This window comes from Carcharhinus amblyrhynchos, chromosome 3, assembly GCF_965287045.1.
Source record: "Carcharhinus amblyrhynchos chromosome 3, sCarAmb.v2.hapA, whole genome shotgun sequence".
NCBI classification, from domain to species: Eukaryota; Metazoa; Chordata; class Chondrichthyes; order Carcharhiniformes; family Carcharhinidae; genus Carcharhinus; species Carcharhinus amblyrhynchos.
This window is the reverse complement of record NC_137326.1, coordinates 114,430,349-114,444,381: the sequence shown is the minus strand read 5'-3', so window position 1 is coordinate 114,444,381 and position 14,033 is coordinate 114,430,349. Positions and strand designations below refer to the sequence as shown.

Here is a 14,033-nt window from a genome sequence, read left to right as displayed (position 1 = left end):
GCAATGAATATTTATTGATATTTTAGTTTACTGGTTAGACTGTGCATCATCCTTGTTAATAATAGAATAACCTCTTACACAGGGTATTACTTTGTTGCTTTTTGTGTGAATGAGTTTTAAGGGCAAAATTAAAAATAGGATTTTTTTGTACTTACAGTACAGTATATAGACATGTAAAAAATCAAACCGTCCTGTTATGCGTTTGCTTACTAACTAATAAATTTTGTTGACCATAAGACATCGAAGTAGAATTAGACCACGTGGCCCATCGAGTCTGTTCCACCATTCAATCATGGCTGATATTTTTCTCATCCCCATTCTCCTGCCATTTCCCCATAACCCCTGTTTTTTTTATTAATCAAGAATCTATCTGTCTCTGTCCTAAAGATACTCATTGACCTGGCCTCTACAGTCTTCTGCGGCAAAGAGTTCCACTGATTCACCACTGTCTGGCTGAAGAAATTCCTCTTCATCTCTGTTTTAAAGGATCGTCCCTTGAGCCTGAGGTTATGCCCCCGGTTCTAGTTTTTCCTACTACTGGAAACATCCTCTCCACATCCACGCTGTCTAGGCCTCGCAGTATTCTGCAGGTTTCAATAAGATCCCCCCTCATCCTTCTAAACTCCAACAAATACAGACCCAGACTCCTCAACCGTTCCTCATAGAACAAGTTCTTCATACCAGGGATCATTCTTGTGAACCTCCTGCAGATCCTTTCCAAGGCCGGCACACCCTCCCTTAGATATGGGCCCAAAACTGCTCACAATATTCCAAATGGGGTCTGACCAGAGCCTTATACAGCCTCAGAAGTATATCCTACTCTTGTATTCCACCCCTGTTGACTTGAAAGTTAATGTTGCATTTGTCTTCCTAACTGTCGACTGAACCTGCCCTTAACCTTAAGAGAATCTTGAAGAATGATCCCAAGTTCCTTTGTGTTTCTGATTTCCAAAGCATTTCTCATTTAGAAAATAGTCTATGCCTCCATTTCTCCTTCTAAAATGCACATCCCACACTTTTCCATATTGAATTCCATCTGGCACTTCTTTGCCCACGCTCCTAACTTGTCGAAGTCCTTCTGTAGCTGCCCACTTCCTCCATACTCTCTGTCCCTCTACATATCTTTGTATCATCTTCAAACTTTGCAACAGTGTCTTCAGTTCCCTCCTTCAAATTGTTAATGTATACTGTGAAAAGTTGTGGTCCCAACACTGACCCCTGAGGCACACTACTAGTCACTGGCTGCCATCCTGAAAAAGCCCCCTTTATCCCCGCTCTCTACCTTCTGCTAGTCAACCAATTCTGTATCCATGCCAGGATCTTGCCCTTAACACCATGGCCACTTATTTAACAGTCTCTTATGCGGCACCTTGTCAAAGGCCTTCTGGAAATCTACATCAGTCACGTCTACTGGTTCTCCTTTTTTAACTTCCTTGTTACCTCCTCAATAAACTTTAACAGATTTGTCAGACATGGCCTCGCCTTGGCAAAGCCATACTGGCTCAGTCCTACTTTATCGTGCACTTCCAAGTACTCTTCATGTGGACTTGCCAGCGTTGGACTGGGGTAAATACAGTAAGTAGTCTCACAACACCAGGTTAATGCCCACAGGTTTATTTGGTAGCACGAGTTTTCGGAGCATTGCCCCTTCATTAGGTGAGTCACTCTGAAAGCTACCAGATAAACCTGTTGGACTTTAATCTGGTGAGACTACTTACTGTCAAAGTACTCGCAATCTCATCTTTAATAATGAACTCTTAAATCCTGCCAATGACCGAAGTCAGGCTAACCGGCCTATAATTTCCTGTCTGTTGCCCCCCTCCCTTCCTAAACAGCGGTGTTAGATTAGCTACTTTCCAGTCCTCTGGTATCCTCTGTGCCTCCAGTGATTCTTGAACGATCACCACCAATGCCTCTACAATTTCCTCAGCTATACATTTTAGAATCCTGGGATGTAGTCCATCCGGTCCAGGTGATTTATCTGCCTTCTGCCCTTTTGGTTTCCCCAGAATCTTCTCCTTAGTGATGGCCACTATATTCACCTGTGCATCCCGATTCTCCTGGAGCTCTGGCATCCCACCAGTGTCTTCCACCATGAAGACTGATGGAAAGTAACAATTCAGTTCCTCTGTCATTGCTTTGATTCCTATTATTCCTTCTCCAGCCTCATTTTCCAGTGGTCCAATGGCTATTTTTGCCTCTCTCCTGTCTTTTATATGTTGAAAAAAATCATTCCTATCTTCTTTATATTACTAGCTAGCTTACACTCAAATTTCAGCTTCTCCCCCTTTTATTGCTTTTCTTGTCTTCTGCTCGCTTTTAAAGGCTTCCCAATCCTCTGGCTTCCCACTACTCATTGCCATTTTATATGCATTTTTCTTTTGCCATTATGCTGTCCTTGACTTCCCACATCAACCATGAATGTCTTGTCTTCCCCTCAACATGTTTCCTCCTCTTTGGGATGAATTTCTGTTGTGCCTCTCAAATAACTCTCAAAAACTCCTGCCATGGGACTAGAATGTCCCATTTCGCAATACTTGTTGATAAAAACTACTTGGAATATAATTCTAGGATAGAATTATAACTGATGAATCTGATCATTTAAGGGTTGTGTTTTCACTTTGAAGGTTTCTCCAGTGAAATCAAGGCCGGTTGGAGATCCACAAAGAACTGAGAATGAGAGGGGCTGGCAACAACAAAATAGGTATTGCTTTCAACCTCAATTTATATCAAAGAATGAAAACTGATTGTAAATTTGGAAAATAAAGTTGTTTTTCAAAGTTAAAGCATTTTGAAAATAATTCTACTCTATGTCATTCCAGTTGTTGTAATTGTAAGCTCTAATGTGCTGCAAGACAGATGAACAGGAAAATAAGTATTTTATTATGAACTTTATGTATTTCCAATATGTTATTTCCAATATATTAATTTGAAAAAGTGTCTTAAGATTTGAATGTACCTCAGGAAAAAAGATTGGTTAGGGCAAGATTAGGGCCAGTCAGGGTCAGTAGTGGGAAGTTGTGCGTGGAGCCTGAAGAGATAGGAGAGGCACTAAATGAATATTTTTCATCAGTATTCACGCAGGAAAGAGCCAATGTAGTCGAGGAGAGTACTGAGATACAGGCTTTTAGACTAGACGGGATTGAGGTACGTAAGGAGGAGGTGTTAGCAATTCTTGAGAGTATGAAAATAGATAAATCCCCTGGGCCGAATGGGATTTATCCTAGGATTCTCTGGGAGGCTAGGGAGGAGATTGCAGAGCCTTTGGCTTTGATCTTCATGTCGTCATACAGGTATAGTGCCGGAAGACTGGAGGATAGCAAATGTTGTCCCCTTGTTCAAGAAAGGGAGTAGAGACCATCCTGGGAATTATAGACCGGTGAGCCTTACTTCTGTTGTGGGCAAAGTTTTGGAAAGAATTATAAGAGATAGGATTTATAATCATCTGGAGAGAAATAAATTGATTAGGGATAGTCAACACAGTTTTGTGAAGGGTAGGTCATGCCTCACAAACCTTATCGAGTTCTTTGAGAAGGTGACCAAAGATGTGGATAAAGGTAAGGCAGTTGACATGGTGTATATGGATTTTAGCAAAGCGTTTGATAAGGTACCCCGTGGTAGGCTACTGCAGAAAATGCAGGTGAATGGGATTGAGGGTGATTTAGCAGTTTGGCTCAGGAATTGGCTAGCTGATAGAAGACAGAGGGTGGTGGTGGGTGGGAAATATTCAACCTGGAGTTCAGTTACTGGTGGTGTGCCTCAGGGATCTGTACTGGGGCCACTGCTGTTTGTCATTTTTACAAATGACCTAGACGAGGGTGTAGAAGGATGGGTTCGTAAATTTGCTGATTACACCAAAGTCGGAGGAGTTGTAGACAGTGAGGATGGATGTTACAGTTTGCAGAGGGACATAGGTAAGCTGCAGAGCTGGGCTGAGAGGAGGCAAATGGAGTTTAATGTGGAAAAGTATGAGGTGATTCACTTTGGTAAGAGTAACAGGAGTACAGAATATAGGGCTAATGGAAGGACTCTGGGCAGTGTCAACGAGCAGAGAGATCTCGGTGTACATGTGCATAGATCCCTGAAAGTTGGCACCCAGGTTGATAAGGTTGTTGAGAAGGCGTACGGTGTGTTAGCTTTTATTGGTAGAGGGATTGAATTTCAAAGCCGTGAGATCATGTTGCAACTGTACAAAACTCTGGTGCAGCCGCACTTGGAGTATTGCGTACAGTTCTGGTCACCACATTATAAGAAGGATGTGGAGGCATTGGAAAGGGTGCAGAGGAGGTTTACCAGGATGTTGCCTGGTATGGTGGGAAGGTCTTATGAGGAAAGGCTGAGGGACTTCAGGTTATTTTCGTTAGAGAGAAGAAGGTTAAGAGGTGATCTAATTGAGGCATACAAGATGATCAGAGGGTTAGATAGGGTAAACAGTGAGAGCCTTTTCCCTCAGATGGTGATGGCTAACACGGGACATAGCTTTAAATTGAGTGGTGGTAATTATAGGACGGATGTCAGAGGTAGGTTCTTTACTCAGGGTAGTAAGGGCGTGGAATGCCCTGCCTGCAGCAGTTGTGGACTCGCCAACTATGAGGGCATTCAAATGTTCAGTGGATAGGCATATGGATAACATTGGAATAGTTTAGAGGGTCATTAGATTCGTTCCACTGGTCAGCGTAACATCGAGGGCCGAAGGGCCTGTACTGCGCTGTAATGTTCTATGTTCTAAATATGGAACAATAGTATCCAGGTTTCTTTCAGATTGTTACTGTAGCCATTTAATAACCATTACTGGGATGTGGTATTCTTTAATGTGTTGTACATATGAATATTACATATGCACATCATTTGAAGTGGTTTTATGTTGTCAGGTGGGTAAACACACTACTTGTTGGTTATATTGAGACATATAGTCCTCAAAAGGCCCTTGTTTGATCTCTGGTTTGTGCTAATTCTGCTGATTGCAATTAGTTTGCTCAACACAATCACAACAATCTGAACTAGGAGAGGATCATTTTCCAGAAATTTTGCTGGAAAGTACACATCAAATTGATCTGCCTAGGATGTTCCAACTATGGTCAAATAGTTCACATGGTCAGGTTATTTTAGAAAGGTACTGAAAGTCTGCTGATATTCATGCAACATTCCAATATGAATTTACATCTTCGAGAAAGGAGAAGCAATTAGAAATTCAGGGAGCAAAAACAGAAAGTACGTGAAAACCTCAGATCTGACAGCATCTGTGGAGAGAATTGAGCCAACGTTTTGAGTCTGGATGACCCTTTGTCAGAGTTGGCCAATGTTTTGAGTTTGGATGACCCTTCATCATTTCTCTTCAGGAAATTCAGGGAACATGAATTCGCAGAAGCAATTTTTTAAAAGTTCTTTTAGTAGGTGAACCAGGAAGATAAAACTATAGATTAGTTGGCTTGACATCAATGGTAGGAAAAATACGAGAATCTTTTCACTAAAAGACCAAATAACAAAATTCTCAAGACAAGAACATAATTTTAAAAAACATAGATTTTGAAAGGGACGGTCATGTTTAAGCAACCCATTGAATTATTTAAAGTAAAGAAGAGTAGGCAAAGGCAGTGTGGTGTGTGTACTATACATGTTCTTTTGGAAGTCTTTGATAAGGTTCCACATTTTAGACTAGTGACAAGTCAGGAAGTATTGGGCACAAAGTGAGAAGTGGTGGTCTTGGATGAAATATGCTGGGACTACTAATCACCAAATATGGAAATAATTTGAACTTTGCAATTGGAGGAAAGTGTCAACATTTGCAAATTGTACCAAAATGGGGAGTATAACTAACAATACAGAGCACTGAGTATTTGTTTACAGATGTCTGCTTTAACGTCTCCACACCTAAAACCCACAGTAAGAGGTCTCGCAACATGAGGTTAAAGTCCAAAGTGGTTAATTTGGTTTCATGAGCTTTCGGAGCACTACCCCTCCATCCGGTGATTCATTCACCTGCTGAAGCGGCAGCACTCTGAAAGCTTGTGATACCAAATAAACCTGTTGGACTTTAACCTGATGTTGTGAGATTTCTAATTATGCCCACCCAGTCCAACGCTGGCTTCTCCACACCTAAAAGCCAAATACAGCAGATGCTAGATTCAGAAATGAAATGAAAACAGAAAGTGCTGTAAAAACTCAGCAGGCCTGGCGACATCTATGGAGAGAAAAACGGAGTTAACATTTCAAATTAATATGATGCTTCTCATCCACCATTCATTGTAGATTCATTTCTCTCTTGTGCTGCTGGTTGCTTGTATCTCACTAAACTGGTTTTACTTGTTTGAAATCCCAGGGTTTCATGATGTGCAAAGGGATTATTCTTGCACTAATATTTGAGCATTTATACCAAAGAAATAAGCAATTTGGGGGAGGAATGCAAATTTAATTTGCTAATTCCTTGGACAACATTGTACAACAGACAAATAGAAAATATAAGCTGTAATAAAAGTAAAGTTTATTTACTAGTCACAAGTAGGCTTCCATTAACACTGCAATGAAGTTACCATGAAAATCCCCCAGTCGCCACACTCCAGCCCCTATTCGGGTATACTGAGGGAGAATTTAGCATAGCCAATCCACGTAACCAGCACATCTTTGGGCAGTGGGAGGAAACCAGAACAGCCGGAGGAAACCCATGCAGACATGGGGAGAACATGCAAACTCCATACAGACATGACCCAAGCCGGGAATTGAACCCAGGTCCCTGCCGCTGTGAGGCAGCAGTGCTAACCACTGAGCCACCATACTGCCCCTATTAAAATGTATTCAAATTAGTATTATATATCTTTCAACATTTAATTCCCATTTTAGTTTGATCTTAATGTAGCTGGTTATATTGGTTGTGAATTAATCAACCAGATTGGGATTTTTGCATAATTTCTGACATTGAATGTTATACGATCATTTATGTCATTCATTCATATCTTAAAGTGGTAGAAGTAGAATTCTGTTGTAGTGAAATGAAGTGTTTAATGTTTTCTTTTAAGTTTATTTATTAGTGTCGTAGGTAGGCTTACACTAACACTGCAATGATGTTACTATGAAAATCTCCTAGTTGCCACACTCTTGGTATCTGTTTGGGTACACTGAGGGGGAATTTAACATGGTCAGTGCACCTAACCAGTGTATCTTTGGACGTGGAGGAAACCCATGTCGACACAGAAAGAATGTGCAGACTCCACATAAACCATGACCCAAGCTGAGAATCGAACCAGGGTCTGTAGTGCTGTGAGGCAGCAGTGCTACCCACTATGCCACCTCACTGCCCACAACCCCAAATAGATTTAATTTGCTGATATGATTGACCTGTAGACCATTAGAAGTGTAGAAGATATTTAACTTCTAATTATTTGACCTTTTCCATTTATGAAATTAATGACTGATCACAAAGCTGTCTATGCCACATGCGTATACACAATAACAATTCTAACTTTTCAGAAATGATGTCATTGGCTCCAGAAGACCTGAAACTTTACAACTGTGGCATGATAGTGAACGACAACAGGCATTAAAAGATCGGTGAGTTCAGATTTATAATTTTCAAATAAGTTATTATGTTAAAAGGAAGGCACATTTAATTGTGAATTTGTCAGACATCCTCATGAATTAACAGATATCATGTTGAACAGAATTTATTCAGTTTTTCTTCTCTTTCCCAAAGTTAAGTGTGTGGAGTGAATTTCACTGGTGCCAGGAGCCTCCAGGTTTCTGGCCAGTCATTATTAATGCCCTCTTTGACTACCCACTCTAACATGGTATAATTTACTTCAGGGTCAGTTGATAGTATTGTGGATAGGTGAACCTGCACCTTCTCTCTTATACTTCTGTACTTTTAAGATTTGACCTGAACCTATCTGGATGAAGGAAATGGTCAATGCTCATAACTCATTTTAATAGTTTATTGTAAACTTTAAGATTCTTTTGGAGTATTGACAGTGTGGATGTGGAGAGGATGTTTTCTTTTTTCAGAGAATCTAAATTGGGAGTCACAGTTTAAAAATAAAGAATCACTCCTTTAAGGCAGAGATGAGGAGAATTTTTTTCTCTGAGGATCGTGAACCTTTGGAATTCTCTTCCTCAAAAGGCAGTGGAAGCAGAGTCATTGGATATTTTGACAGCAGAGCTAGATAGATTCTTGATTAACAAGGGGGTGAAAGATTTACTGGGGAAGACAAATGTGGGGTTGGGTTTACAATCAGATCAGCAATGATGTTATTGAATGCCGGAGCAGGCTCAAGGGACTAAGTGGCCTACTCTTGCTCCTAAATCTTTTGTTTGTATGTTCTTAAACATGGAAACATCAGTATCTTGACTTCCTTTTAGCTAACACTTGAAAATGAACATACAAATGTTAATACCTGCTCTCCTTTGTAGTGAAATCAGTATCATACTCACAAACATAGTCCCTATAACTTCTGAGCTGCACCCGCTGTTAACCTTTGATTACTGTTTGTGAAAAGTTGTGCTCCAGCTCCTGCTCTTCCTGTAGCTTACTTGTCCTGTTTTAGTCTATCTAATTCCCTTACTAAAGTTCCTTTCTGAGAATGCTATGCAGTGCTGCTGCTGCTGTCGGCTGCTACCTTTACTCTTGTCTGCTTCAAGTTACGTAAGTAGTTAATGTGACCTTAATACCCAAGTTAGCTGAATGTTTTCACAATCTCAAGCATTCAGGATAACAATATATTTTTGGGTGCCAAGGGAATCAGTAGATAGGGGGATTGTGCGTGAAAGGTGAAATTAAGGTAGAAGATAAGTTGTGATCTTATTGAATGGCGGAGCAAGTTTGATGAGCCAAATGATCTACTCCAGGTTTTGTAGGTTCTTTTGACTTGCTTTAAAGGAATCAATAGTCTGAACAATGGGACTCCAGAGTAGTCAGACTGCTTTCAGGGATTCAGTGTGAAAGTTTAAATTTTATTTAGCACTTGGGAAATTTAAGTGAAGTATCACCATAACTTAGTTTGAGGTTGAAAAATTCTGGCCTTACCAGTGATGCTCTCTCACATGCTATGATTGTGTAAAAAAGTTGTTCAGAGCTTCTTTGAAGTGTTTTCTTTCATTTCTACTTTTGCAGTAGCTATTCATTTTCCACCTCCAATTCTTCTACTTGCTGTATCTGAAACAAAAAAATCAAACTAATAAAATCAAGAGGATAACAGCTGTGTGATGATTGCCAGAGAATAACTGTATCCTGTACCAATGAAAGTACTGCTGCTTTACACTATCTCTCTGCAGGAGGATTGCAGTGAATAGCTATCCTGCAGAAACTGACAAGGCATTTCCTCAACAGGAAATGGAAAACAATCCTACCTTCAAGGGCAGTTAGCATGGAGTATTTTTAATTAAAGACACTGGATTATAACTGTTACATATTGACTTGCTATGTACTGGACAACTGTTTGTTTGGGGCAACAAGTTGCAATTCTATATTGGCTTTTTCTACCGTCACCGTAGGTGTTGATGTGATCGGCGCAACTCGTGGGCCAAAGGGCCTGTTTGTGCTGTAGTGTTCTATGTTCTATGTTCCAGTAATTTCAAGGACAGTCTAATTTATGTGTAGCCTTTGCAATTTAATGTGATTTTAAATCTCATTATTGATGTATTTTTAACATATTTTACTGGGTATATCATTTGATAAAGCTAACTTTTGCCAATATTGTTGAAGATTCTAAATCTAACACCTGTGTATTTAAAAAAAAAGAATTTTGTTACTGAACTGCTCTGTGATTTAATTTCTTTCTCATTCCAGTGGATGTACAGATGCTAGCTTGATATCTCAAGCTCCATCTAGTGGCCAAAATATGGTAATTATCAAGCAGTTAATCTTATTCAATGTCTTCAGAATGATAATATTAATGAAGTGCTTGGGAAATTGCAGTTTAGAATGTTAAAATTGGTCTGGAAAAAAATCAGAGGCAATGAGACGCTGAATAGACTGGGACTTTTTTCTATGGCGCGTAGGAGGCTGAGGGGTGACCTTATTGAGGTCTATAAAATAATGACAGGCATAGACAAGGTAGATTGTCAATATCTTTTCCCAAAGGTAGGGGAATCTAAAACTAGAGGGCATGGGTTTAAGTGAAAGGGGAGAGATACAAAAGTGTCCGGAGGGGCAATTTTTTCACATAGAGGTTGGTGAGTGTCTGGAACAAGCTGCCAGAGGTAGCAGTAGAGGCAGATACAATTTTATCTTTTAAAAAGCATTTAAATTGTTACATGGGTATGATGGGTATGGAGGGATATGGGCCAAATGCGAGCAATTGGGATTAGCTTAGGGGTTTTAAAAAAGAGGGCAGCGTAGACAAGTTGGGCTGAAGGGCCAGTTCCCATGCTGTAAACCTCTGATTCTATGATTTACAGCTGTGATGAAACAAGATTTAAAAGGTTGTATAGAGTTAAATGGAAAAGTTAAGTCCTGTTTACTTTAGTGTGCCTTTGATGTAGAGAAATTAATATTTTATTTAGCTTCTATTCTGTCAATGAAAAGTTCTTGAAACGGAGGCATTTTTTCAAATTTCAGTGTTTTGTTCTGCTTCCCATCGTAATTTCCCTTTTCTCCTTTTCGTAATGAATGCACTCCACTGCATAATGGTGGAAATTAGGGTTAAATTTTCCCAGTATGCGATTATCAAGTAAATTCAGGCTTGATGGTTGCTTGTCTTCCCTCAGTTGGTTAGAATCTGAATGCCAGACATCAGCGCAGGTTGTATTATGAGCATTCCAATCCAGAAAGCCAATAAGGAATGAATAGCTTAAATCCCTAAAACAGCCAGGAAAATGTAATTGTGAGGCATGGTTTTCAACTATTTAAATCTCTCAGATGTTCGGAATTCATTAGTGCTGATCTTTTCCTTACATTGGTTAAGCAAAATAAGTTTACTTAAAATAGTTCTACATTTATGTAAATTGGGACCTAATGTTGTAAAAAGATTTTTTAAATTGAAAGTGATTGATCAACATATTAACAGGTTTGCATGCTGTATTTCTTAGGCTTCGAATCAGGGGTGCACAGAATTGGAGCTACAGAGGAGACGTGAACAACTGCTGGTGGAACGAACCAGAAGAGAGGCACAGCTTGCAGCTCAACAATACGAAGAGGAAAGAATTCGAACCAAACAAATTCAGAAAGAAGCTGTTCTTGACTTTGTGAGAGTAAGCACTACTATTTTAAAGATCTAATAATGATGCAGCAGTCATTTTGCAGGCAATCCTAGAAAGAACCAAGTTTGTCATTTTACTGAAGAAGTTAGATATGGGCACTCTACTTTGTTTCCTTCCTACTTTAACCTTTCTTAATTTTTACCAAGCTAAATGGCTAATAAAATGGCAGAGCATGCTTAAAGGAATGAAATGCCAATCCCTGTTTCCAAGTTTCTCAAAGATAATTAAGAATTTTGTTCCAGACTTCTACTGATAGTATTCTGTAACCACTCAGTCTGTGACTGCTAAGCATGAGCTCTGTCGTTCTCTGCCTGTGCTCAACATCCCCTAGTATTCTAGCTTAATTTAAGTTCATCAAAAGTTGTAGCATCTATGGGAGAACTGTTCTTTTTAAAATGTTATTTCCCTTCCCTATCATCTCAAAGTGGGTGGGAACTTATTTCACCATGTATTTCCTCAGTGACTTTAAAAACTCTCCTTGTATTCAAACCATCATGACATTTCAGATGAGTAAATTAGAATTCAAGCAATGATACTATCAGTATAACTCAACTACATCTCTTTCAAAAGTAAGCTATCACTTTGCAAACTTGAAATGAAGCTAACAGTTCTCACAAAATTTGTTCTTTTTTTAACCACTTTCTTATCCTCTTGTTTTTCAAAAGGTTGTGTCCTGCAGTCCATACCAAAATGGCTCTGACCTTTGTTTATGACATGAGATTTTGGCATCAACTTGTATGTGAAGCAATAGCAGAATCACATTCCTTTTCTTGTTCCAGTGTTCATGCAGATTGAATTCTAATTAGGGGTAGAAGCTCCCTATCTTCCTCAAAGATTCCTTCCTACACCAGGGATGTCAAGTCCTGGTGCTTTTGGTGTCATTCATGGTACAGAACAGACATCTAACTCGAGGATCTTACTGGTTAATTTTACTAACAGCAATCAGGAAAGTTAGATGTTCAACTTTACCAATTTTATTGGTGTTTTCCCATCAGATGAATATGTTTCACAAATTACATTCTTGAAAATAACTAAGAGTGATAGCAGACGTAGCCTGTAATGATATGTTCGACTTGATTAATGCCAGAGAAAATTATCACGTTAATACCAACACAAAATGGTTATTTAAAATATAAAACTTGGGGCCTTTTAATTATCACTGGTGCCTATATGAGTTGGATGTACCTTGTAATGACTACCATGAAACAAAATGAGGTGTTGTTTGGATATAGTTGGACTGTATTTGTTAAGATAATTTATATTGTTGCACTTTCACATTTAATACTTCATAAGATGTCAGAAATTTCAGAATCACTTTTTGAACAATCAGCTCCATTTTCTCACGGTGATTTCAAGCTATGAATAAAAGATGGAAACATTGCTGTAAAGTTGCAAGTTACTTGCATACAGGAAAGTACTTTATCTGAGTTAGGAGCAGTTCAAACCTGTTAATATGCTGTTTGCAGAGCTGCCACTTTAATATAATTTATAGGAATGGTGAATAAGATGCTAGTGTTTGTGCTTTATCTCTCTGCAGCAAAAGAGTGGCCAAAGCCCTCAGAAACAGAGTCCCTCAGGCAGCGATCACAGTGATGTAAGTCCTTAAACAGGATTAGCTGGATTTTAGAGAATGGAGTGAACAGTGGGGGGTTTGTTTCACTCATTGTTTGAAGGACCTTTATATTTTACATAACTTTTCACTTCAAAGGACAGTGTCATCCTAACTTCTTGTAGGTGAAAAACGTCACTAATCAGAATATGTATTATATTTGCATCACTTCTTTGTGTTGTAATAATCAGGTAATTAATTTGGGGATCATTGTAGTATTCATAGGTTTCCTGAAGTATGTAAATATTCCATAATAACTGTTCCGTGTCCTAATATCAAGTTTGTAAATTATATAGCTTTTCCTTTGCAGTACTGACTGATGAAACCCCTTTTATTGTATTGCTTTATTGGAGTGAACAGACATTTTTTCTGATATATTTGATAAATATCCATGTGAGCGTTTTTTTATTGACATAATTGAATGGTACAAGGAAAACAACATTTCCAAACTCAGAATTCAGAGCAAATGCCTATTTTTTTTTTGTGAGCATTGAGACTGAGTGAATGTTTCAAACTGGAACTACCACATGCACACCACCCCATCTTCCCCCAACCCCCTTATTTGGATACTAGCACACAAACATTTGTCAGAATGCACATTTTTTGTTTCTCACTAAATATTTTGTCCATTCTCAATAGAACTCCAAGTTTAACCAGGAAGTAATTTAAGTTGAGACAGATCCTTGATTCACACTTCGAAGTAACAAACTGCTGATGCTAGAAATCTGAAATAAAAACAGAAAGCATTGAAAATACTCAACGTCTGGTAGTGTTTGTTGAGTGAGAAACAATTTTTTGAGTCAAATATGACTTCTTCAGAATGGTTCTGGAAAAGAGTTGTATTTAACTTGAAATATGACTTTTTAGAAAGACTTACAGCAACTTAAATTTCAAGCAAATGTGCTGTAATATCAGGAACCCATTTGCATCTGAATACAAACTTTTCCTCAGAAAAAGGTCAGATTAGGCGAAGTACTTCTCTGTTGACACTGCCACATTTGTCCAAAAATATGGTAACAACTAGCCAGTACTGATTTAGCAACAATTCTGAAATGGTAATTGTTCTCACTTTAATTCCTTAATCATCTAATATAGGTGGAAGATGTGTCAGCATGTAGTATTCATAGAATCATGGAAAGGTTACAGCACAGAAGGCTTCGATTCGCTCCATGTCCTCTGAAAAAGCAAATTTACCTAGTGCCACAATGCTGCCTTTTCTCCGTAGCTTTGCACATTT

At 38.9% G+C, this 14,033-nt stretch overlaps 1 protein-coding gene across 13 annotated transcripts in view; it reads left to right on the top strand.

Annotated features, from left to right (window-relative positions):
- The window catches only part of lrch3 (leucine-rich repeats and calponin homology (CH) domain containing 3), a 137,024-nt gene that overhangs the window by 90,306 nt on the left and 32,685 nt on the right, over positions 1-14,033 (top strand). For 11 of the 13 annotated variants that reach the window (XR_013886332.1, XM_080185777.1, XM_080185770.1 and 8 more), the window contains exons 10-14: positions 2,628-2,704; positions 7,465-7,545; positions 9,776-9,830; positions 11,017-11,178; positions 12,725-12,781. Coding sequence is in view for 12 of the 13 variants with exons in the window: in XM_080185777.1 (XP_080041903.1) it covers positions 2,628-2,704; positions 7,465-7,545; positions 9,776-9,830; positions 11,017-11,178; positions 12,725-12,781 (432 nt within the window). In the remaining variant the exon portion in view is untranslated. The remainder of the gene's footprint in view (positions 1-2,627; positions 2,705-7,464; positions 7,546-9,775; positions 9,831-11,016; positions 11,179-12,724; positions 12,782-14,033) is intronic. The other 2 variants (XM_080185778.1, XM_080185774.1) reach the window with 1 other exon arrangement.